We start from the raw sequence: 27,401 nt of genomic DNA, 5'->3' as shown, positions 1-27,401 counted from the left end.
ATACGAGGCAGTTTCCCTTAGAAAGTCAAAGTCCTGCACGAAGGCATCCCTCGCTTTAGGCAGATAGCCCTCGTGTGCTTCGCCATAATTAAATAATCCAAATCTATCTGTCTTGTAACCTTTCCAGCTGTGAGATTAAATTGTGATACCATCTGCAATGTTTTCATTAATTTTATTAAGAAGGGTAGAGCCAGTTCTGTTAGGAACAGTGACAACAAACGAATCTTTTGTCTCTTTACATATACAACCAAACACCTACTGTTCGAGTAATACTCGACGACAATTATTTTTACGCTTAGTAAACAAACTTTCATCAATTTACACAATGCAATCTGGTCCACCTACCTTTTTGTTTGGTTTATTCGCCATATCTAAGACACATAATTCCCGCATGTAATTGTTCCAATCTATAGCAGTTTTATCCGATAAATTAAGTTACTTTTCACAAAATTTAACCGATGTCAGCTCCTCGCACCAGCAGTATATGAATCTCAAAGCTGAACAAAATAAAATTCTGCTTCCTTCAAACCAGTTGTCTTTTCTAAGTCCCACACTGTCTTAAATTACATTTCCATAACGTACATTTACCCAAAATAAAGTTTCATATCATGCGAATTGGTACATTTTCATTTTTTTGGTAAAATATTTCGCGCCTGAAAAAATAAAATTGCATCTTTATCTGTGTTTGGCAAATCCCAAAGACTCATTTTCGTAGCAGTAAAAAATGGCGTCAAAAATCAGCAAACAACAAGGCAAAAAGGAATCCAAAAGATAACTGCGTGCGAACAACAACAGGATTGCTCTTCATTGGCGCATCAGCGCAACTTCCGCTGCGGTGGCGTTAATACGTAAGTACGCTATTGCTGTAGTAACACACGTGTATAATGCAGGGAGCATAGCATTTCGAGACCCTCGGACTCGCCCCCGGCACTATAAACATGCGGCGAGACGAAAGTCCTCGCGTGTGATTTGATGAAAAGGGGCAAGAGACCCTCGAAGCCGTTTCCCTGGGGTGCTCTCCATCAAAATTGGGGGCGCAACCGAGCCAAATATCTCTATCACCTGAAAGGTGCTCATGGCAGCGTGTAATTTAGCGCTCCTTGCCACGAGGAATATGAGCTTAGGCTGACTTAGTTAGACAAGTGAGCATAAGCTACAACAATACAAGGAGATTGTTTATCAGTTATATGGAGAAAATTTAGTTAATTCAATCTACAAGAGGAATTCGATTTTGTTAAATAATACGCCATAAAAGAGTAAAAATCAAACAAAATTCTTGTTTAAAAATATTCTGCATGCTGATTGGCAAATACATTAGAATTCGGAATCAAACATATTATTTCGAATTCTTAAAACAAGGCACGGACTTTAAAAATAATACTATACCGAATCCCCCTATTTCAATTCATGACCTTCCTTATTCTTATGAAATATGATAACCCGTGAAATATTGTTATAACTCAAATCTTACTTTCTCTAAAAAAATAAAACTCAATGGCATTAGAAGATACGCATACTAAACACCAATTGCTGACTGAAACGACGGAGCTAGAATTGCTCTTACTTTTGAGTAGTTTTTGCTGCATATCACGTCGCAGATCAGTAGAGATTCTTTGAGTGTTAGCTAGCAAATAAAATATTTTCTACTTCAGGAAACAATACGAAATCAAGTTCTCGTAACTTCTGAGTTTTCTCAATTGATTTATTTCGTAATTTTAGCGTATATTTCTAAATACATATCTTCTTATTATACATTGCGCAGGGACACACGTTCTACTGGACCGATTGACGAAATTCAACTTGCGTTTTTCATGTCTCGAAAGCGCGACTTAGGATGTGTATTAGATTTATATATAGTATTGTTCTAATATAGGTGTTTTGACAAAAAAGGGATTTTTTCTGAAATAACATACCAATTTTTTTTTCTATATTTCGATCCTACGTCTCAAATTACGCCAAACTACCAAGTTTTGTAAAAATCGCACGAGGAGTTTTTAAAAAAATAACTGTCAGAATTTTAGCTTCTCAATGTTAGTTGAGATTTGTATATATTTATTAATCTCTCTTTTTTAATTAAACTTATTTGATTCTTCCTTTCACATTTCGAAATGTAGGTTCATTCCAAATAAAATTCTCCCATTTTTTATGATTTATTTTAAAAATTTGTATTTTAAAATTATTTTTACAAATTTTTCAAAAAATATTTGAATTATAATCTGTAAAATGTTTACCATCATCTTAAAGTAGACGTATTTCTAAGCATACCTGCAAAAAAATACATTTTTTTATTCAGTATTTCTGAAGATTTACGTGAATTTATATATTGGCGCGTTTTGAAATTTGGCATATTTGTTGAAAGCGATAAAACATCAAATCTGGTTTAGACACTTTGCTAAAATTACTTGGAAGTAGAAACGATGTGACGTTTTTTACACTCAAGCACAATGCATAAAGGTAGGAACGAGGTGCCTTTTTCTCCGCTCCGGCATAATAGAAGAGAACGGAAGATGGGTTGCCACATATTAAGAAGTTCGTCAGGTGAATTATTCTTGGCGGAAACTGAAAAAAATTGTGCCAAGATAAATTTTTGAATTTCTCCGTAAATTTCGCACCAAATTTTACAAAATTTAATATCTAGGCATAATTTGAGTCGTAGAATCGATATGTTATTTCAGAAAAAGTCCGGTTTTGTGTCAAAATACCTATGTTAGAACAATGCTATATATAAATCTCATATATCCAGTGCTATATACTATATAAATCTAATATCCTAATTCGAGCTTTCGAGACATGAAAAATACGCATTACGCATGTACAGATATGTACCTAACTGTGTTTATAATTGCACAATTTTTTTTTTTCCAAAAGATGCCGTTTAAGTTCATTCTTCTGCCCTCAACTTATGCATATTGAAGATTACATTGCATTTAAATTTAATTTTAATAAATTTCTAATATTTACAAAGCTGGACAATCCTTAAAGTATTTCATATGTAAAAACGGAGCATTTCATGCATGTTGCTGGAAATCTGAGACGTAAGAAGAGGTAAAGATAAACAAAGAAAACTGTTTTCCTTATATCAGCTTTATTGCCTGCGGCTTAGCGAGAAAATTGCTCTTGAAGATCCTTGCACGAAACTGTAGATTAGTTTCTGGAGTGAGATTACATATCCCACGCTAAGAACTAAATTCGCATATTAGGAGTTATTTCGGTTCTCAAGACTTTAATCATTGAGTCAAAAATATATTATTTTCCTTCATCCAGATAAATAAAGGGTGTAAAGTAATTACTGTTATGAAATTACTTTTCATCATTTATTTACTTAAATGATGAAACTTAGTAATCTAAAGTAAAGGATTAAAAGCTTTTGAGACAAGGGTAGAACAGTGATTAAACTAATTTTTGCAAATGGAGTATCAAAGAACAGCCGAAAATATCTCAGTTGGACTGCCACAACTATACTACATGCGTGGGAGATTCATTTGCGTATTTCTCTCCCTAATTGTTTTACTAATTTTGCCGCTTGCCTCATAAAGACACTTTGCTATAATACAACTACTTTATGTAGTTCACAGGACTTTACTAATTTCAGTAATATTCTTTTTACTGTATAAGGTGTTTTCTTCCTGCTTCCAGTATGCCTTCGTAATGAGACGTCCACGTTCCAGTTCTGGCAAAAACATTGCACAATTTCACTTCTCTTGCTTAAAAAATAAATAAATACAATTTTTAAAAAAATCTGAAAGGTTACAGATTTTAAATTACGTCGAAAGGGGCGTTTTTTTTTTTTAATGTTTTGTGTGTTACCTTTATTTATTAAATATCATGTTCATTTCACTTAAACCATAAAAAACTATAAAAATCTGAAATGTTTCAGATTTTAAATTATGTCCAAAGGGGCGTTTTTTAACATTTTGTGTGTTACCTTTCTTTATTAAATATCATATTCTTCGCACTTAAACCATAAGATCCAGTTCAACAGCAATATCTCAAAATAGTTTTAAAATGAGCATATCTTTAGAATTTCACATACACAGACTCACGCGCTGCAGATAAGAAATGTTTTTTTCTGCACAACCGTTGCCATTGCTCGCTTTGAAACCCTTGAGTTTGTTAATCAAAAATTCGTTAAAGTTTTACAAAATAGGAAATCGATAATAAAATAAATTCCAAATTTCAAATTTTGTCTTCCACATGCTAATATTCGTTGGAGGATTACGTCATTCAAAATTCGATGGCTCTATGTAGCGTTATTTTATCACAATGCGAGAAATATACATATATTTATGCAGATTTTTCATTATTTAATTTTTTCAAATATAATGCAATAACATTTTGTGGCAACAGTCTGAAAAGTGAACCGACATTTATAGGAGTCCGACGCAAAATGCCAAAACGAAACTAATAGTCCTTCGGGACTCAAATCCCTTTGGACTAAAAATTCAGTTCAACAGCAATATCGAAAATAATTTTAAAAGGAGCATATCTTTAGAATTTCCAATACACAGATAAAAAGGTCCCCCCCCCCGTAGAGTGTTGCCAATACTCACTTTTAAATCCTTGAGTTTGTTAATCAAAAATTCGTTAAAGTATTTCAAAATGAAATAGGTAATAAAACAAATTCCAAATTCCAAATTTGAGCTTCCAGATGCCTATATTCGGGTGGAAATGTGCGTTATTCAAAATTGATTGGCTCTAGGTACTGTCGTGTTATCAGAATGCTAGAAATACATATAAATTTATGCTTCTTCATTATTTAATTTCTTTGATTATAATACAGGCTGTAATATTTGCTGGCAGCAGTTTGAAAAGTGAACCGACTTTTAAAGTTTTCAACGCAAAATGCCAGAACGAAATTAATAGGCTTTCTGGACAAACGCCCGTTGGACTAATTATTAACAAGCACGTTTATTCCTTTTAAATTGATTATTAGTTAAATAATGTTTTAATATGAAAGATAAAAATCTTATGTTGTTACCAATTAGCTAGCATCCGTTTCTTCGGACTTAATGTATGATTTAGCAACAAAATGACAAAAATTTTAAAAGCAGCATAGCAGTATATGTTTAAAATTAGCGATGCAACGTTAAATGATGGCATATGATTTTTCTGTATTTTAGTCCAAAGGGGCAATTTGGACTGAAAGACTATTAATTTCATTTTGGAACACGATACATGTCGGTTAAATTTTAAAATTGTTGCCACCAAATATTAGAGTCTTGCATTATATTTAAAGAAATTAAATAGTGAAGAATCTGCATGAATGTATGTATGTTTCTCGCACTGCGAAAAAACAAAGGTACCTAGATACATGAAAGTTTCAAAAAGTTGTCCTCCAATCGAATATAGGCATCTGGAAGTCCTAACGTGAACTTTGGAATTTGTTTTATTATCTATTTCATAATTTGTAAAACAACCGAATTTTTTATTAACAAACTCAACGGTTTTAAAGCGACAAGGGCAACACTCTACGGGGAAAAAAAAAGAAATACATTTTTATCTCCAGCGCGCGGGACTGTGTATCGGAAATTCTAAAGATACTCTCATTTTAAAATTATTTTGCGATATTGCTGTTAAATTAAATTTTACTGCTTAAGTGCGAAGAACATGATATTTAATAAATAAAAGTAACACACAAAACGTTAAAAAACGCTCCTCTGAGCGTAATGTAAAAGATGAAAGCTTTCGGATTTTTAGTCCAAAGGAGCAATTTGCCCAGAAGAACTATTAATTTCGTTTCGGCATTTTGCATTGATTTACTACAAACCTTGTTTCATTTTTCAAATTGTTCCCACCCAATATTATCACCCTGTGTTAACTCTAAAGAAATTAAGTAACGAAGAATCTGCATAAATTTGTGTATGTTTCTCGCATTGTGATAAAACAACGGTACCTAGAGCCATCCAATTTTGAATAACGTAATCCTTCTGCGAATATGAGCATCCAGAAGCCAAAATTTAAAATTTGGAATTTGTTTTATGATCGATTTCCTATTTTGTAACACTTCAACGAATTTTTGATTAACAAACTCAAGGATTTCAAACCGAGCAATGGGAACATTGCATAGAGAAAACATTTTTATCTCCAGCGCGCAAGATTGTATATCGAAAATTCTAAAGATATGCTCATTTTAAAACTATTTTACGATATTGCTGTTGAACTGGATCTTATGGTTTAATTGCGAAGAACGTGATATTAAATAAAGAAAGGTAACACAAAGTGTTAAAAAAACGCCCTTTGGACGTAGTTTAAAATCTGAAACCTTTGAGACTTTTTTTTTTTTTTTTTTTGTAATTTCAATGTGAGCCGTACCACTGCTCACTTTGAAATCGTCGAGTTTTTTAATCAAAATTCGTTAATGTTTTACAAAATATGAAATAGAGAATGAAACAAGTTAGCGGGGCTAACGTTCGGTTTGAGGATTACTTTATTCAAAATCTAATGGCTGTAGGTGGCGTAGTTTTGTTTTTACAGTGCGAGAAAAAGGCATAAATTCAGGCAGATTCTTCGTTATTTTAATTTCTTTGCAATACTATTTGGTGGCAACAATCTGAAAAGTGATAGAACACATTTAAAGTGTTTTGAAGCAAAATGCCGTTTCGAGACTAATACCCATTGGGAGGTAACGTTGCTTTTGCGTTAATGTTAAAATTTTGATTTTTCAGCCCGAATTTCAAAAGATATTTTTCGTGTACGGAGAAAATGAAATTAAGACCATTGTAAATAACGTTACGCAAAGGTGTTAGGTTATTATCGGATAATCTTCTGTATTTAACATCATATTAATCATTTTGTGTTATTCGATAAATATACTTCCTGATTTTACGCAATAATGTAAGACCAAGTAAGATGCCGTTAGTTAATATTCCAGAGGAAGCATATAATTCTATATAAGCCGGTATCATAACATGAGCATTTGCGCAGCATTTTTGTGAAGCAATGAAATTCAAAATAACTTCAATAAATTTCCTCATATCAATTTCCATTGCAGAAATACGAGGATTATGCACATTTGGTAATAAATTAAAAGCTGTGTTTGGAGATAAGATCACGCAGATGGCGTCAAAGTGACTGGAGTGTAAATTAACTACATTCCGTTACCAATAAATAACTGCAGTGCCTAAAAAATAATTTTTCTCAGTCGCATTAATTATCACAATTCGGTTTCTAAGAAAATATATTTCATTCTTTTTAATGCTTTATTGTTATTGCTGCTTCCGCTACGAAGTTATTTTCCGAAACGAATAAATAAATATTTATTTCAAGAATTATTCTTGCTTTTGAAAAGATTTTATCACAGAATAGATGAAGTGAGTTTTATGTGTGTTCATATTTGCTGATTACTGATGTTCTCCCAGAGTTACGTTATCGTATACTTTTTTCCTGTGAGCTTTTATACTTGTGAGTATTATTCTGTGAGCATTTTCCTGTGGGCGTTTTTTCTGTGGGCATTTTTCCGGTCACCAAAATTTCTGTCTCACCACACGAATTCCATCCGTGAGAGAAGTACACAGAATAAAAAAATAAAAAAAAAAAAATCTGAAAGATTTCAGATTTTAAATTACGTCCAAAGGGACTTTTTTTTAACGTTTTGTGTGTTACGTTTATATATTAAATATCATGTCCTTCGCACTTAAACCATAAAATTCAGTTCAGTAGAAATGTCGTAAAATAATTTTAAAATGAGCCTATCTTTAGAATACACATACACAGTTCCGCACGCTGTAGTTAAAAAGGTTTCCCCCCTCCCATAGAGTGTTGCCATTGCTCGCTTTTAAATCCTTGAGTTTGTTAATCAAAAATTCGTTAAAGTTTTACAAAATATGAAATCGATAATAAAACAAAGTCCAAATTTCAAATTTGGTCATCCACATGTCCATTTTGATTATTTAATTTCGTCCAATATAATGCAAGAATCTAACATTTGGTGGCAACAGTTTCAAAAGTGAAACGGACATTTATAGTGATTCAATGCAAAATCACAAAACGAAAACAATAGTCCTTCAGGGACAGACTCTTTGGACTAAAAAAACGCACATAATTTCAGATGTCTTCACAGCTACGAATCTCAGTGTATATTTTAATTGTTACTGTACATATGTAATGAACAAGTGCAGAGTCAATAGGTTACTTCGAAGCAAGAGAGATGAAAAATGAGCAATGCCCTCACCGGGACTCGAACCACGGAGCTCTCGAATACGCCCCGAGTGTGCTGAACACTACAGCACGAAGGCATGCTAAGAAAGCGGGTAAATACCTTATATGCTCCCCCCTTTTAAAGCGCAGCTGGGGATTGAAATGTGCAATGAATTCTAAAAAAATGTTACGGTTGAATATTGTATTGCCACCGCAAAATAATATGCGCGAAAAGTTTTAAGAAAATCGGAATAATACAAGTAAAAAATTTAATTAATTAATTAAGTCAAACACTAAAGTACAAAATTGATTTAATTAATTAAGTCAAAAATTAATTAAGTTTTATTAATTAAGTTAAAAAATAATTTTAGTATTTGACCAAAACACACAAATAAGCAAAGTAAGATAAAATCATATAAAAAACACAACGCAACAAATTAATCAATAATTTTCTAGTAAATATTAGGTGATTGTAGTTTTGTCAGAAAATTATTATTTTTTAAATTTTTTATTTCCTAAAAGAGGTCTTTTATAGCCTTTCTTCCTTTAAAGCCTTCTGTACACGTGTTTTATAATGTTATTTAAATCTTCAATGATGTAAAGATCTAGCAGATGATTCGGAAGCTTTTCCTATTAACCGCCAGTTATTTCTTTGCCTTTAGGACACTACCGGTGGTTAAGACTACTGAATGTTGGAAGTTCGACCTCAGTTTGATCCCTAAGGGACAGCCCGGATGCATGGTTGGTTTTCCCCATGTGCAACATGAATACGAGTTAGTTACCATTAGAATATCCTCCACGGAAGCGTCCCTCTCTAAAGTAATAACCAAGCACGCCTGCTTGGTTATACTCAAATAACATAACCTATCTGACTTCATTAACAACTGATTACACGAATACGCAAGTACACTGCAGCAAAAAATGGGGTAATATACTATATATAGCATCTGTTCTATATATAGCATCGTTGTAATACAAGTATTTTGACTCAAAAGCGGATTTTTTCTGAAATAACATGCAAATGTTTTTCCATATTTGGATTCTACGACTCAATTCATGCCTAAATATTAATTAAATTTTGTAAAATCTGGTGCGACATTTTAGGAGAAATTCAAAAATTTATCTTGGGCCATTTTTTTCAGTTTGCGTCTCCACTTGGCGAACTTCTTAATATACGGCAACCTATTTTCCTTTCTCTTCTTACATTGTGCATGACCGCAAATAAAGTCACATCGTTCCTACTTTCAAATAACTTTAACAAAGTGCCTAAACCACATTTGATGTTATTATCGCTTTCAACAAATATGCCAAATTTCAAAACGCGTCAATATATGAATTCACGCATATGTTCGGAAATTTTGCACAAAAACTCTAATTTTTTGCAGGTATGCTTAGAAATACATTTACTTTAAGATGACGGTAAAATTTTTATAGTTGTCAAAACGGTTTTCGAAATATTTATAAAAATTATTTTAAAATACGAATTTCAAAAATAAATTATAAAAAATGGACGAATTTTATTTGGAATGAACCTAAATTTCGAAACGTGAATAGAATCAAATAAGTTTAATAAAAAAAAGAAAGATTAATAAATACACACAAAATTCAATTAACTAAAAAAATTAATTTTTTGCTAAAATTTTGAGAGCTCATTTTTGTAAAAGCTGCTCTTGCGATTTTTACAAAGCTTGGCACTTTGGATTAAATATACTTGATACGTTACAACTTAGGTTATAATTCTCTCAGATCGTCAAATTAGCAAAGCGAGATATTTTTCCAGTTCGTAACAAATCCAACCAAATACAGGGCCCACCAGCGGCCGAGCGGTAAAGTCGCTGAACACTGGTAGTTCGGTCCGAGGTTCGAATCCCGCGAACGGGCTGGCTGCATGGGCGTTTTCGTGGTTTTCCCCATGTGTAACGTGTATACGAGCCAGTTTCCCTTAGAAAGTCCTCCACGAAGGCATCCCTCCTCTTAGGCAGATAGCCCTCGAGGCTTTGCCATAATCACACACACACACACACACACCAACCAAATACATTAATTATTCTAACTCGGGTGTCTTTTCATTTTATTTTTATTTAGAACTTAATATATTTACTTTCAAAGGGATTGGATCTAAACGATGAGCATCTGTAATAAAAAAGGAAGTTAAGCATGCTAACAATTTAGTAAATTAAACGTACCTTAAGAGTTACGGATTTCTGTAGTTCATATATTTGCCATATTCAGAACTGTAGTTTCTGCAATAAATTGTATTTATAGCAGCGTGTGTATGGTATTCATCGCTATAAATATTTTCTAAACATAACTGCCTTAATGGAAAAGTAATATCGAAGATAACATTCGTCTTCCGTTTCAAATGCTTTACATTAAAACATTGCCGTTAAAGAAAAACTTTCTTTGAAAAATGAAATGGCGATTGTAAATGTTCATTGTTTATTCATGTACGAGTTGCAGTGATATCTGACATTAAAATAAAGTCATCATTTTAAAGAGATTGCTGTAATGTAAAATGTGCAAATTGAACAAAACTGGTTTTAACCTACATGAAGTATTTTTTATTCTAAAATTATGCTAAGTTTCAGTGCCTAGAAACGTGATAAACAAAAATATCTAATAAATGCAATCAAATTCTAGACTTAACTCACAAAATACGCTTTAAATTGTGAAAACGTTTTACACTTTATACATTTTCTAGTATTGTAATAATTTAGGTCCTTTTATTACTTTATTTCGATAAACATTTCTTTTAACTAGAGAATATTTGTCTAATATTTTATAAGCATTTTATCTGAAATTTATAGAACGTTTCGTTTCGGTATTTTTGAATATATTTTTGATTCTTTTCTCGAAAAGGAAACTGAAGGTAACTTATCAGCTGAATTTAAAAACTAAATTATCTGGATGAACAAGATTTCTGACCATAAATTTAAGTTCTACATATTTAAAATTTCATGCAATTCAGACCGAAAGTACCGCTTATTTAAATATTCGGCTACGAAACATATTAATGTTATCATTAGATAAAAGATTTTCGGTTCAATGCGACAAAACTGTGCTTGTACATGAAAAGTCATGAAAATACTAGCATTCGCATATCGCCAATTTAAGGGGGCTCATTCGTTTTAAACCCCTTACGATCTTCGAATATGAGACTGTTGCAAGAATTGGGATATTTTATTTATTTTAAAAGCAATTACTTCCAACTTTTTACATCTGACTGCATAATATAGCTGCTTTGGTAACTAGTAACCAGAAAGTTTGCGTTGCCACACATATTTTTGTAATTTAATCCGCTTTGGGACAAAATGTTTCGTCATGTTTCCAGCTAGCGCGCATGATATGTTAAAAACGGTTAATGGTACATACTTGAAATTCGATGGAACTTTTTATATGGCACTATTTGATAATTGAACCAAAAATCTGATAAATATTTTAATATTAAAAAATTTTATGCACGAAAACATTACGAATTGTTTTAATAAAATACATTTTATAAAATCAACTCCAAATAAAATAAAAATTTAACATGAATTTCTTAGGATTTTTGGTTCACAGTAGTTTCTAAATGATATAAAAGCTGTTTATTAAATATGGGATTAAAGTATGCAACAGAATGTTTTAAACCGTGCGCGCAAGGTGAAAACATGACGAAAAATGTTGTCACAAAACGGATTAAATTATAAAAATATTTGTGGCAACACAAACTATCTGATTATAAACTATTTCAGAAAGCAGCTATATTATGTAGTCAGCCGTAAAAAGTTGGAAGTAGTTGCTTTTAAAGTAAATAAGTTATTCCAATTCTTGCAACAGTCACATATTCGAAGATCTTATAGATTTTAAATTCCATGCATATAATTTGCATGACATTTTGTAGAGTCATCAGGTTATTTTCAAGCAGGACTCCCTGGCCCCGAAACACTAGATCTCTGGAATACGCTTTCCAATTACACCACAAAGGCATGCGGAAAGGAAGGAGAAAATACTGTATATATACTCCCCCCTCCCCGAGGATTGACTTGGATCAATCTCGGCGTTCTGGCTAGGTCGATATCTGGGCAGACTTCTAGTGAAAAATTAAGTCTTCACAGGACTTAACTTCACTTCCGTTTATTCGATGGTAGATTTAGGATCAGCAGGGACCATATGGTACTGCCTTGTCTGTCCCTTAGTTGTGGGAACGCTAGATCATTTGATATCGAAGGTTGTCCTTGGGGGTTTGGCTCCCCTTGGTAAACACTGGGGAACGGTCGATGTCAATCTTTGTGCTTGCGCTGTTTCAATGGATGCATAGCCGTCCACCACTGGCTTGTGATTCACGGCCCAGACTTTGTGATGCAAAAGTATGCCCCTGGTTGACTGGGGGGTTTTGACTTCTTGGATCACCAACATTCGAGTGGAAAAGGAAATTAGGCTCGAACAACTCGGTATACCAAGCTGAGCTTCTAGCTATCAGTGCTGCAATTAGATATGCGAACACATGTCAACAGGAGAAATTCTCCATACTCAGTGATTCGGCATCAAGTCTGGCGGCTATCGCAAGTCGAAACAGCCGGAGTCCATTGGTATACAGAATTCAGAAACAGCTTCTGACAATGCCTATTTTGCAAAGACCCACTTTAAAATGGGTTCCCGCTCATACAGGGATGCAAGGCAATGAAGCCGCTGACCTACTGGCCAAGCAGGCAGCCAACTGCACGGATATATTAGAAAGACCAACTAAACTTCCTTGGTCTCATATTAAGCGAACAACTTTGACAAGTCTGCTACAAAATTGGCAAAATAGATGGACAGAGGCAGAGGTAGGACGAAGGACATTTCGCTTACTGCCAAAAGTTAACATGGAAATAAAGACCCACTGTGCTAGCCTAACACAGTTCTTGACAGGTCATGGACCATTCCCAGTATACCTGAACAGATTCAGACTTAGGGATACTCCTTTCTGCGAATGTGGAGAGGAAGGCGACACGGAGCATTATTACTTCCATTGTGTACATACAAGAACCTGGCACTTGAAAAAACCAGCGGACTGTGCCTGGGCAATGTGGACGACTAACACACTCAAAAACAGAATAGCCCTTGATAAAATAGAGAAAATCTCAGGACACTGCCTAAGCAGAAACAACCGTGGATAATATTATAATGTTTCAAAAGTTCAGAACGTAAAGCAGATAACCAGAATAACGCTTAGTGCCTTGCAGTTAACAATATGTAAAAACTGTTATTAGTATATAATATTCAACCTTCTTACTCTGGAGTCTCCCCCGCCGTGATGGTATATAATTCCATTTGGTTCATGTCCGTGGTCGGAAACCATCATAGCGGTGCACTCACTCACTCACTCTGGGGGTTGTGGCGATTAACTGTGTAATGCTGTCTGGAGCAAATACAGGTATGGTTGCCTCTTCCTCCTAGTGAACCTCATACACTCACCCCCTTTTAAAGGGCGACAGGGAATTAGGGGACCCAGTCGCCAAGTCCTGGTGCTGAAGAATTATAATCCACCAACGTTTTTATTTGGGGCCACTTATAGAGTTATGAGGTTATTTTAAAGCAAGAGACATGAAAAAATGAGCAATGGCCTCGCCGGGACTCGAACACTGACCTCTCGAATAAGCGTCGACAGAGCCAGGTTTAGACTCGATAAGGCCTTAAGGTATTTGAGATATGGGGCGCTTTACAAGTGTGTTATAATGTATTTTAATGCTATTTATATTATATTTTAATATTTTTGGAGGCCCCCAAGAAAGTGGGGGACCTAAGCTATAGCTTGTGTAGCCTATACGTAAATCCGGCCCTGCACGTCGGGCGTGCTTCTAATTACACCCCAAAGGCATGCGGAAAGGAGGGAGAAAATAGCTTATAATTTAAGGAATTTTGATTAATGTGTAATGTTAAAAACTCGTTGAACCAAGCGAACGTTGATGACATGCTATATAATGTAAAACGTTAGTGTTATACTGGAATCTGACTTAACCACTTAGTCATTTAGAAATTAGTAGCTACGGATCTGAAAAAGTCTACCATTTCACTTGAAGCGGAGATAAACTGTAAAAACAAGATAACTTCTGAAATACTTAAAAGAATCTCTTCTGCAAACAAAGGTTTTCATGGTCTAAAGAGCTCCAGGCAGGAAACCGAACCATCTTTTCCGTAATTATAAGCGAACCTTATAAAATGTCATCCTTACTAGCTACCTGATTCATCTTTAAAAATAATACAGGACAGTAATATTTGGTTCGCTGCTCTTTCGGATAGCACACCATCATAGACAGACCATCGATAGACAGACTTGTATCATCGATAAGCAAGTGGACGTTTTTTATCGATTACGAAGTTTCCAAATAAATAAAATTCAATGATTGCTTTTCTCATGGGCTCTGCCATACGTAATTATTATTTTAAATTGTACACTGAAAAAAAAAAAAAAAAAAAAAAAAAAAAAACATGGGGGGGGGGAGTTAGTCCTATATTTCTCGGTCTACTGGTCTGATTGACGAAATTAAACTGCATTTTTCATCTCTCGAAAGCGCGACTTAGGATATATATTAGATTTATATATAGCATAGTTCCAGCATGGGTATTTTGACACAAAATCGGACTTTTTCTGAAATAACATACCAATTTTTTTTTCATATTACGATTCTACGATTCAAATTATATGAAATATGAATTGTTAAATATGAAATTTTGTAAAATTTGGTGCGGAATTTACGGAGAAATTCACAAAGTTATTTTCGCATATTTTTTTCAGTTTGCGCCAAGAATAATTCATTTAGCGAACCTCTTATTATAAATGGCAATACATTTTCCTTTCCCTTCCATTGTGCAGGATAGGGAAAAAGTGACATCTTTCCTAGATTTTTACATTGTGCATGTGAGCGGAAGAAAAACCACATCGTTCCTCCTTTCAAATAATTTTAACAAAGGGCCCAAACAACATTTGATGTTTTATCATTTTTAAAAAAATATGCCAAATTTCAAAACGCCCTAATATATAAATTAAAATATATCTTCGGAAAATTTGAATAAAAAACTCAGATTTTTTTGTAGGCATACTTATACATCTACTTTTAAGATGATGGTAAAAATTTGATAGGTTATAAATAAAAATTGTTTTCGAAAAACTTATAAAAATGAATTAAAAATACAAATTAAAAAAAAAATTAAAAAATGGATGAATTTTATTTGGAAGGACCCTAAATTTCAAAATGTGAAAATAAGAATCAAATAAGTTTAATAAAAAAAAAGAGATTAATAAATAGATACCAAATTCAATTAACATTGAGGAGCTAAAATTTTGAGAGCTAATTTTTTAAAAAGGACTCGTGCGATTTTTACAAAACTTGGCAGTTTAGCATAATTTGAGTGGTACAATCGAAATATGGAAAAACACTGACATGCCATTTCAGAAAAAGTCCGATTTTGAGTCAAAATACCTATATTACGACAATGCTATATATAAATCTAATATATATCCTAAGTCGCGCTTTCGAGACATGAAAAATGCAGTTTGAATTTTGTCAATCGGCCCAGTTGAATGGGACAAATAAAGCTGTCCTATTTTTTATTTGCTAATATCTATTCTATAATCATGCATTATTTCTACCTAGACAACAATACAGACATATATTAATTTTCTTTCTTTTTAGACTCATTACATGCACAATTGCTGTTTTTTATTAACAAGAGTACTAAACTAAGCATATCAGTACTTGTGATCATTGTATCAACAGTATGAGCCAGTTTTTGCTTATTAAGACTTTTATAAAAGTCTCCCGATCAATTAATTCGAATAATGGAATCAATTTATTCGCATTGCGTCCTGTCTCGTATATAACAAGAAAAAAATTAAATATGAAAGTAGGACTTTTTCCTTTCTGCAAGATTTTCTATAGACAACCTTATCACAGTTCCGCGTAAAACGTAAACGAAGCATCGATACTTCGTAATCGATTACAAAGTGGGAAGTATATCAACTATTCCATAACAGTCCGTACCGTCCGAAAAAGGACCAAACTAATAATCGGTGGCAATATCGTTTTACTTGTGTTGCCATTTATTTTATTATATTCGCTAAATTATTTCTTTAAAAATAATATATGTCAGCAACATTTGGTGGTAACATCATTTTATTTGTGCAGACATACATTTTTACTTCCTTGTACGAAATACAAAGGAAGTATTGTAATCGCGAAAAGTTTCAGGCAGCATATTTCAACGAAAATATCCATTTTGACCACTATCGAAGGGAATTTAACGATGATTTGCGTGATATCTGTACGTAAGGACATAATAAAAGACTCCTTCAAAAAAATTACAAAACTTCTTTAAAATGAATTCTGAAGAGAATTTTTCGCGGCGTCTGAACGAACGTATGTACGTACGTATATACGTACGTATCTCGCATAACTCAAAAACGAGCAGCCTCAGAACGTTGCAATTTTGTATATAGGACTGCTATAACATGTAGATGTGCACCTCGTATTTGGGTTGCAATCGGCCGCACTAAACGTATATAAATATATTTATATATATATCCACTCTGTTACTCGGCTCGGTGATTTCAGTTTCTTTAACTCATATTTTTGTAAATTGTACATTTTTTGCTTTAAAAATGATTGAATTATGTTGTTCTTATCTTCTGGTTAAGGTTTTTATGCCTTTCGTAAATCTGGAAGCAATATTTGTACAATTATCAGCAATTTAAAAGCTGTTTAAGTGCGGTTAAGTTTTAAATAACATGGCGGACCTATTTGTTTACATTTGAAACAGCAGAATAGTAGATTTATTGTCAATCTAGAGAGATTAAGCTACGCAACAACAAAGGTAACGCATTCATTTATTATTGCGAATTAAATTAATTCTTTCTGGAATTTTTTCGATGAAATAAGTATCATATTTACTTCGCAATTTCTAATATAGATAGTTTGAGTTTTTATGTATTTTTGCCTTGTCGCGAAGTGAGAACTGAATTAATGGAATGAGAAATACTGAATCGTCTGTGAAAATTGTTTGTTTTTTGTTTTGCTTGCTTAATTTCTTTTATACATCGTTCTAATTTATTACAGTATTTGAATAGAACATGTGGCAACGATTAGATAATTCTTTAAATGATATACATTTTGTGCATTCTAAGTCATAATATGAACGAAATGTAACGATGTAAAGTGAACCTAGCGCTAGAGTGTGTTTTATGTGCTATCGATTACGTTATTAAAAATTTGATGGATCCAGGTACCTTTGCCTTTTTCACAATGCGAGAAACATACAGACATTCATGGAGATTCTTGATTACTTAATTTCTTTAAATATAATACAGGAGGATAATATTTGGTGGCAACAATTTAAAAAGTTATTTGTCATTTATCGCCCACAAAATGCCGTTTTGAGACTAATAGCCCTTCTGGGCTATCGCCCCTTTGGGCTAACATTGTAGCGCATAGTTATTACATTTGTTTCAACATGCGGATTTTGTTATACTGGTGAAGTAGATAAAAAGGGAAGGAAAAGTATTATCCTTACGCAGTTTTAATTAATTGACTGGATGCTATTTATCACTCTTTCAGCGAGTATGATACGTATCTAGAGTAAACCTCGTTTTGTCATAGCTCTCGAAGCATATTTACACTGAGGAAATTCTTGCAGCATTTGTTTTATCTCGTGTGCGTTCTAAGAATAAAGCCTGGTTGAGTTTTCTTTCCCGGAAGAAATGAGTATCAATCAAATAAATTGATTTATTTTACTTAGGCGAGATTAAAACTGACGTCAAGTTTGGGTTGCTCGTCATTTGTTAACCGCAAGGAACATCTACAGTATCTGAATTCACGTCTGTTAGTTGGATGGACAAAGTACGATTCAGAATCTGTGACCTATATATTATTATCTCGCTGAAAATAATCAATAAATAAGCTTTATTTATAGTCGAAGCTGTTGGCTGAGAATGTCATAGAGAGGTACACAGTTGTAAATTAAACATTTATTGTTATTGGGATAAAAAAGTAATAAATAACTCTAGCTTAAATATTCGTAATTGGAATGGAACACTGCGAAAACAAAGAGGGGGGACAGTTCTATAGCTCCCGTTCTACTGGGCCGATTGACGAAATTCAAATTGCGTTTTTCATGCTTCGAAAGCGCGACTTAGGATATATGTTAGATTCATTATAGCATTGTTCTAACATAGGTATTTTGACACAAAATAGGACTTTTCTGAAATAACATGTCAATTTTTTATATATTTCGATTTTACGACTCCATTTATGTCAGACTGCCAAGTTTCGTAACAATCGCGCGAGTAGTTTTTAAAAAATTAGCTCTCAAAATTTAACTCCTCAGTATTAATTGAATTTGATATATATTTACTAATATCTCCTTTTTCTATTAAACTTACATAATTCTTAATTTCATATCTCGAAATTTAACTTCATTCCAAATAAAATTCGTCAGTTTTTTTATGATTTATTTTTAAAATTTGTATTTTTAAATGATTTTTATAAATTTTTCGAAAAACATTTTCAGTTACAACCTACTATAAAAGTTTTGCCATCACATTAAAGTAGATGTATTTCTAAGCATACCTGCAAAAGATTAGAGTCTTTTAATTCAAACTTTCCTAAGATATACATGAATTTACATTTTGGAGTGTTTTGAAATTTAGTGTATTTATTATAAGCGATAATAACGAAAATGTGGTTTGATCCCGCTTGGCGAAAAGACACTGAAGTTGGTCCAGAAAGTGGCTTAATTCACTATTTTACTAAGAGTTTCAAACGTAAACAAATGGCGGCTTCGTTAGGCTTAGTAGTACTTAACAACTTTTAAATTGTTGACAACTCTGCAATTCCTGCATGCAGATTAACTAAAGGCATAAAAACCTTAACCGGAAAATATGAACAACATAATTCAATCACTTTGTAGAGACATTAGGTATATTTTTTGAAGCAGGTAAGATGAAAAATTAGCAACCGCCTTCGCCGGGAATAGAACCACGAACCTCTGGAATACCGGCCCAGCGTGCAGAACCACTACACCACGAAGGCACGCTAGGAAGGCGGGAGAAATACCTTATAACTTTTAGAGTAAAAAGTGCACATTTAACCAACATGCATGAGTGAAGTTCTTAAGTCACCGAGCCGGGTAACAGAGTAAGTTCGAATTTATATATAAAACATTCTGAGGCTACTCATTTTTGAGTTATGCGAGATATATACGTACGTACCTACGTATAGACGTCAAGAAAAATCTCTCCTGAATCCATTTGAAATCCATTTTACAATCCCTTTTGGGAAAAAGAGTCCTTTATTTTGTCCGAACGTACAGATATCACCCCAAAATATCGTTCAGATGAATATAGCAGTCCCATATATGAAATTTTAACATTCTGAGGCTATTCGTGTTCGAGTTATGCGAAATACGTACATAGGTACGTACGCATGTACAGACATCACATGAAAAAAGTTCTTTTGAATGTATTTTAAATCCATCTTTCGATCTGTTTTGAAGAGAAGAGTTTGTTATTCTACTCGTACGTACATATATTTTTCAAAAACATTGTTTAAATGGATTCGAGAGCGGTCAAAATGGATATTTTTGTTGAAAAATGATACTCTCGAATCCATTAATACTCTCGGCCAGAACGTCGTTTTAGAATCACGTCTGAATACTAATGAGGAAGAGCGGTATTCAACCGCGAAGTTCTACTGTCTTAGTCAGAGAGATACCAGCTATCCTGGCTAGCCAGCGTCCGCCTTTTTAGGCCATTCTCTCGTAAGCTATTATTACGCTTGGCTGTACTTTAGGCCTTTGATAGCTTCGCAGTCAATTAGCGTTAAGGGGCCAACTACGTTAGAATATTGATAGATTCGGCTATACCTTTTTTAGTTAATATTAGTTTAGTTTAGTTCTTAGTTTCCTAAGTTCAAGCCCGAGTGTCGGCTTTATTGTACAACTCCAAGACGGAGCTCTGTTCAACTTTAGTTGGAATAATAAAGGGTTATTTCACGCTTCTCACTTGTTGTTTTCTACCTCACGAACTCAAGCGATTATTCGCTTACTAGTTCTTAAGGTTTTTCACCTTCAACTGTAACTTAGAAGTACACAGTGGAGAATCCTACCTACATCTTGATAAGGATAATTTCAAAAGCTTTTCAGTATTCATTTAATCCATTTCTTGTAATATTAAAAGAGACTAGTTTTTACCTTCTCCTCTAAACTTTCTGCAATAATTATTATTTTGTTTTTATATCAACTTTTAAATAATTAAATTAATAAATAATTTGAAATTAGAGAAGCATTTTAAACACATCACAGTAATTGCACATTAGCCAGGATTTTGAATCTGTGATTAGGATTATTAACCTGGTTATACGCAATTTTATTTACAATTAAATTTCTTTCAGTGCATCAATATACGTGTAATGTTCACTGCAGAGTCAATATAATTTACATTCTTTAATCCAATACATTCCTCAGTAAATGGTAAATTTTTCCAATATTACAAGCTTTCATTGGAAGAATCTTTTTAATAAAGCTCAAGTGTTTTAAAATTATTCGAAAAATATTGAGATAAATTTTGTCTTTAATGTCTGAGGCGGACCTTCGAGGATAAAGATTACAGATTGTTGATAATTTTGGGAAAGTAAGGAGATTTGAATGGTAAGTTCTGCTGGGTCTATCATTCTCGATAATTCTAAGACAGCTGACCTTTGAGTTTTAAATTTTCCACTTGTAGGTTTTATTTTGGAATTAATGTGCTCCCACTCATATTGTTTCCCTAAAAGACACATAAAATTCGTTCATATGACTTGATTTAAATTGTATGCTCTTCTTTCTTATCTTAATATTTGATATTTCATGCGCATTTAATGTAAATTTCTTTGGTATGCTATATCTCAGAACAATAACGTGTTGCATAATATCTGGATTCTTGTGCCTGAACATTCTTCTTATCAGAAGAGGAGGCACATTCTTCGCTCTGACCTCTTTGCTTTCAGCGTTAAATTGTGTAATTTTCAGTTTTCTTCTTGGCCTGTCACAGTCCGAGATGGAAATCTCACCCCCCCCACAAACTGATCAATCAATTGCAATAATGAAGTATTCAGTAAATTCGAATGGAGCATCCAATAAATTTGTAAAAACTCTCATATCGGCATGTATCGCAAAAACTGAATACTTGGCTTCAATTTTTGTAGTGGCACTAAAAATCTTTCACCTCTCCCAATTTTATTAGGCTCATATTCAATAAAACACCTAAAAATGCTTCCATTTCTGTGACTGAAACATCAACCCAGTTATTCTGTATGGATTTGCTTGGTGGATTCTTTTGGCTAATTGTTATTCTGACTTAACGACTTATTTGCTGAACAAAGTTCGTGGAAAGTTATTTCTTTATGTTTTCTCAATCTCATTTCGCTAGTTTGATGCCCCCATTGGCCGGAAAAAGCAGTTTGAATATGGTCAGGGTAATGAAATTGGCGAAGTCCCCAAACATTTGTTGTGTTTCTACTTCCTCTTAGGGAGGAAACTAATGCAGAAACAGACAGGTGAAACCGTAACTAACGAAATATCAACGGAGAACTAAACTCTTAAGAGTTAGCTAATTTCCACACTTTTAGTGATCGTGTAAGTGAAATTTTTATGCATTGCGTTGTGTAAACGCATCCGGGACCGTGCCGTGAGAGGATCGTATAAACAAGATGTAAAATCAATATACATATAAGAAAACACATAAAAGATATTCAGAAAACATAAGTAATAGATTTCCAGATTAAAATACAAGTTTATTCAAATCCCTCAACAATTAAAATTAAATCTTATCCTAATCAGAAACTCAATTTTCTTATTTTTGTTACAGGTTTCTTATTTTAGTTACAGTTCAATTTTCTTATTTTAGACACAAGTGAAATTCTTCAATTTATCTTTTTTTTTTTTTTTTTTTTTTTTTTTTTTTTTTTTACATTTAAATCAATGATTTGCAAATCTACTATATGACTCATTTAATTTAACTTGAACTATTGCTGTAATTTCTAAGATGTTAAAAGAAACACATTATCCGAAATTCAACATCTATTCTAAGGATGATTACACAAACAAATTATATATTTTTGCCACAATTTCCTAATTAAGACTTTCAGGTTTGTCTCGGTAAATTAAGAAGGGGAAAAGGGAGGCAAATTTAGTCCATTAGAATTAATTTAAAGATTCAATGTTGGTTTTAAAATTCCAAGGAAGTCTCTGGAACTTTGCTTAAAGTTCATAGGAAATACATCAAACACAGAAAAAGGACTTATCTTAGGTAGACATCTTGAAGTGGTGAGCTCGTATCCTAATTCCAGGCTTTCGACGAACGGCACTGCCCCTCGGTTACAAATCGAAGTTTCAGAGGACATCGTCCTGTCCTGGCATATTGGCGAAACACACGGCCGGGTAACTGGTTTTCGAACGACGAAGAATTTTCACTCTGGAAGGCAAGAGAACTGCTGCCCCGCACGGCTGCCTTCATGGACTCACAGCTCCAACAGGAAATCGTAGACTATGAAGCGAAGTATTTTTTTTATACAAGACCGAAAGACATTGTCCTTGGTTTTTCAGATAATGGCATAGAGCAAATCTGCGGCCGGATAGCATAACTGCCGTTCCCTGTCGTAGACATAACTAGAGGAATAACTACTCTCCTTTATTCATCACCCAGAAACTTAACTTCCACACCTCACCTTCGAAAAGTCGGGCCAAAAGTGATTCAAACTCGAATTTTCTTAGTCTCCTTCACAAACACGGGTTCCCACAATGCCTTCATTTATCGCCCCCTTAATTGGACAAAATTTGCGTTTCAACCCCTGAATGAAGAAATAAGAGTGATCGCGCATGCGCGCCCCTCTTCACTTAGCCAACAACCGGACCCCCGATCGCCAAAACCTGAATGATTTACATCGAAGGTTAAGTGGCAACCTCTGACCGTTCTGTCACGTACTTCCTGTCCTAAGGCCAATTGCACAAAGAAATTTCTTCTAGAACATTCTAAAGGACAAAAAGCGCGAAATCATGACTTAGCAAAACCGCCTCCTTTCCCTGCTTCTTTTCACAATGAATCAAAGCTTGGACAAAATTGCAAATAAAAAGAAAATAAATAATATTCTTTGAAACTAAATAATATTTCAAGAAGCATCTGTTTTTCCCCAAAATTAAAGCATTAAAATAAATAATTCAGAATCAAATAAAATTAAGATTTTCTTAAATCAGAAAATAATTCAGCTAGTTTGTTATAAAGGGATCAGACACTTATCTACACAACACATTAGAGAATCAACATCTTCAGGACATTTTTACATATCCCAGAACTTAGCTACTTAAATAAGACATCCTCAGGATGTTATTTTACTATGTCCTCAGGACATCTGAGAATCAAATACTCAGGTTATTCTAAGTATGTCCTGGGATATTGCGACTTAAATAGGACATCTTGGGGATATTTTGTGCTAAGGGAGGACCAGCTCCCTCCCCCCCCAAAAAAAAACGTAATTACCAGTAGCTTAACGTTGCCCTATCTGATGCATTTTCGGAGGAAGCGATCTAAATATCACTCAAAAATCTTAACTCCTAAACGGCAGAATCGGCTTGAGAGAATACTCTTAATTTGTGTCAGAAAGAGTTATATGTTGGCCTGCAGTTTAAGAAAGCCTTCATTTCGCTAACATGCTACAAACAGCTTGTGCACTTTTAAGTTTCAATTTTCGAACTATTCCATTTGTAGATATCATTAAACAATTTGGAGCATGAAATATGATGAATATTTGTGTTCTCACGACGAATCAAATCATGGCTGTTTCAGCTGGCAACCAGATATCTCAACAAAACACTACAACAGAGTATACAGGAAAAGTTTCATAATTCTTTATGTACCCCAATTCACTTTAAGAGCACAGTGAAGAGGCAAGAGAACCAGTCGACTAAAGCCAAGAGGTGAAGAGTAATTGTCTTTCATATTTTAGTTCAGATGTCACAGTAGAACAGTAGAAATGATGAGACGTTTTGGAGTAATCCGCATGAAGAAACAACTGATCCGAGAACCGTACCATTCAGGGGTGTTGGAACCCAAAAATCTTCAAAAATGATGATTTCGGATTTTTGCATTTTCAAATTCTCTGCACTTTTATCTTTCTAAAAATACCATTCTTTAATCTCTATGAAAATTAGAACTGTAAAAAATCTAGTTTTAATTTGTCATCGAATAAATGAGGATTTTTACATGAAAACGCGTTTTCTCCAAACGTGATTTTTTGTATACTCGATGTACCTTTTCTCAGGAACTACTGCTCACCAGATATCCAAAATTTTTATGGCTTACTTATTAGGTTTCCTAATATTTACTGAAATGAGCTTTTTGTGATAAACTAAGGGAAAAAAATTAAAAATAAATTTTTGTATGAGAAAAGTGCTGAATTTTACTACGCCTAGCAAAATATTCTTTAAATTACTCTAAAATTCAAAATGTTTCAAAAGCTGGTTTCCGTATAATCAGATAGGTATGCTTTGGTTACACAAAAAATTTCAAGCGCATATCTGCAGCAGATTTTGAGAAAAGGTACATCGAAAATGGCCAATTTAACATTGTCGGTACAGGGGTTGCTGATACCCCTTCAACACATTTTCCAAGTGCTAACTAGATGTATTACTGTAACTAAATAGACTTCGTAATTCATTACATATTTATGTTATTTAAATTATTTTCCTATAATTTTAAAGAAAAATTAATAGAGAAAAAAGATGAACATTGTTTAATCATTTAGAACTGTTTCGAAGTCAGGAAGGAAGTTGAAGAAATCCATAATCCATCTCTCCGGGACTCGAACTTCTGTCCTCCCGAATACGCGTCGAGTGTAGTTCCAGTTACACCACGAAGGCATGGGAAACGTAGGGAGAAAATACCTTTAAAATGTTAAATTTACTTGTAATAACATTTCTGAGCGTTGACATACTAAGAAAGAGGGGGCTGCATCGGAGTTTCAAGTTTTCCCTCATGCGTAACGTAAATACTAACTAGCTTCTCTTAGAAAGTCCATTACATAGGCTTCTTTTCCCTTCGCGAGGTATTCGCTGGATACCCAACTAAATATCAAACAACTGAAACTATGCTAACCCAATATGGCAAAAAAATGTTTTTAGAAAATATGGATACGTGAAATTATGTGTTATCTACATCAAATATTTTACATTTAAAATACTTTATGTGGTTTGCTTGCTAGTGTTCCATTCTAGTTCATAATTATTTATTTTTCTTGTTTCAGGATACTATATTTTCGATCAGATGAAGTTACAAATTGTCCGGATCTCGGGAAAAGTTGAAAATCCTCATTGACATCAAAATGTTCTTTGGAATCAAAACTGTTATATTTTTGGCCTGTGCAATAGTTTTCCTACCTCAAGGTACGATTTATCTTATTTATTCAGTGGTTGTTGTTACTAATGCTCACTTCTCTGAGCTATAGTCAGCCTGAATCCACAAAATTCCTCGTGGCAAGTAGCGCAAGTTTACGCCTGCCTTTAGCAACAGTTCTTGACAGTGCGATTTAGCTCAGTTCTGCCCTGCTTTTGATGGAGAGCAACCGGGGGGACGGATCCGAGGTTCTCCCCCCAACAACCTCTCGAGAGGATTTTCGGCTCGCCGCATATTTAGAGTGCCCTCATGCCGCACGGACACTGTACATTTACAAACATCCACGCCTTCTCCGGGATTTGAATCCGGGCCCTTCGGCATGGAAGTCAGCGACGCTAACCACTATATTGGTTGGGCGGCTATTTATTCAGCATTTATTAAAAGAAAAAAAAATATTACAGTACTGTAAATATATAATACTGTTGATAGCATGAAATTTCCCTTATGCCGAAGAATATTCTTTAGATGATAGCTTAGCCACAAAATGCATAAATAATTATATCGTGTAACAATATTAAAAAAAAATTAAATCTGAAAGATTTCATATTCTAAATTACGTCCAAAAGGGCGTTTGTTAACGTTTTGCGTGTAACGTTTATTTATTATATATCATGTTCTTTGCACTTAAACCATAAAATTCAGTTCAGTAGCAATGTCGTAAAATAATTTTAAAATGAGCATACCTTTAGAATTTCCGATACACAGTTCCACGTGCTGCAGATTAAAATGTTTTTTTTTTCCCGTAGAGTGATGCCATGGCTCTCTTTGAAATCCTTGAGTTTGTTACTCAAAAATTCGTTAAAAAAGTTTTACAAAATAGGAAATCGATCATAAAACAAATTCAAAATTTCAAATTTGGTCTTCTACATGCCCATATTCGTAGGAGGATTACGTCATTCAAAATTCGATGGCTCTATGTACCGACGTTTTATCACAATACGAGAAATAGCCATACATTTATGCAGATTTTTCATTATTTAATTTCTTCAAATATAATGCAGGACTCTAACATTGGCTGGCAACAGTTTGAAAAGTGAAACGGACATTTACAGTGATTTAACGCAAAATCGCAAAACTTCAGGGACAAAGCCCCTTTGGACTAATACGAAATCTATGCTAAAGAAAATTTAACTACAGCAAAACGAAATAACCAGAGCTTCTGATATTGAATTCCAGTTATTAGGATAACTTTGTCTCTTTATGCTTAAGAGTTGCACTCTAATATCTGCAGCTCTATACATCCGCCTAATAAATACTTGGGAAACAAGATTACTTCAATTGCTCTATCGATCTCTTTCTATAACGTCTGCAGCGTGATCTTACTAACGTATTTTCATTTACAACTCAAGATGATGGTAATATTATTAATAGGAAATTATAGGTTTATTTATAGATGATGTACTTTTTATAAAATTAATTATCTTAAAGTTTTATCTTAAAATAAATTAACATATATGTTTTGAAATTTCAGCTCAGTTAAATAATGGTAACGTTGTTGAGTTCTAATTTTAAATTAAAAAACTTTAATTTTTCAGAATTTTTTCTAATTATTTTTGAAATAAAATAATTATGATTGTAACGATTTCGTACGCATATGAGCTAATAAGTGATCACAATTTTAATTTTATTGTTTTCTACAAAATGTTAGAGCAAAGAGTTTTCAAGAAAATCTGAGTTCAACTTCCACTTTAAGTTACAAATTTTTAAATTCACGTCGCAGTTCTTGAAAGTTTCTAAAGTGTTGCCTTGACATTTTCGATTGTGAAATTACAGAAAGTTATAGAAGCAGCAAAGGAATGCCTTTTATGGTAACGATTATATTTCT

The 27,401-nt window shown here is 33.6% G+C and overlaps 1 protein-coding gene across 1 annotated transcript in view; it reads left to right on the top strand.

Annotated features, from left to right (window-relative positions):
- LOC118182376 (uncharacterized) overlaps positions 1-27,401 on the top strand; it is a 347,901-nt gene that overhangs the window by 137,564 nt on the left and 182,936 nt on the right. The window contains exon 3 of the mRNA XM_085814501.1: positions 25,428-25,566. Within this exon, the coding sequence (XP_085670627.1) occupies positions 25,506-25,566 (61 nt within the window). The 5' untranslated portion in view covers positions 25,428-25,505. The remainder of the gene's footprint in view (positions 1-25,427; positions 25,567-27,401) is intronic.

The sequence above is a fragment of the Stegodyphus dumicola genome, chromosome 4, assembly GCF_044657685.1.
Source record: "Stegodyphus dumicola isolate Sdum_Otavi_A_Nest chromosome 4, ASM4465768v1".
Classification (NCBI taxonomy): Eukaryota; Metazoa; Arthropoda; class Arachnida; order Araneae; family Eresidae; genus Stegodyphus; species Stegodyphus dumicola.
This window is presented reverse-complemented; position numbering and strand designations above follow the sequence as displayed.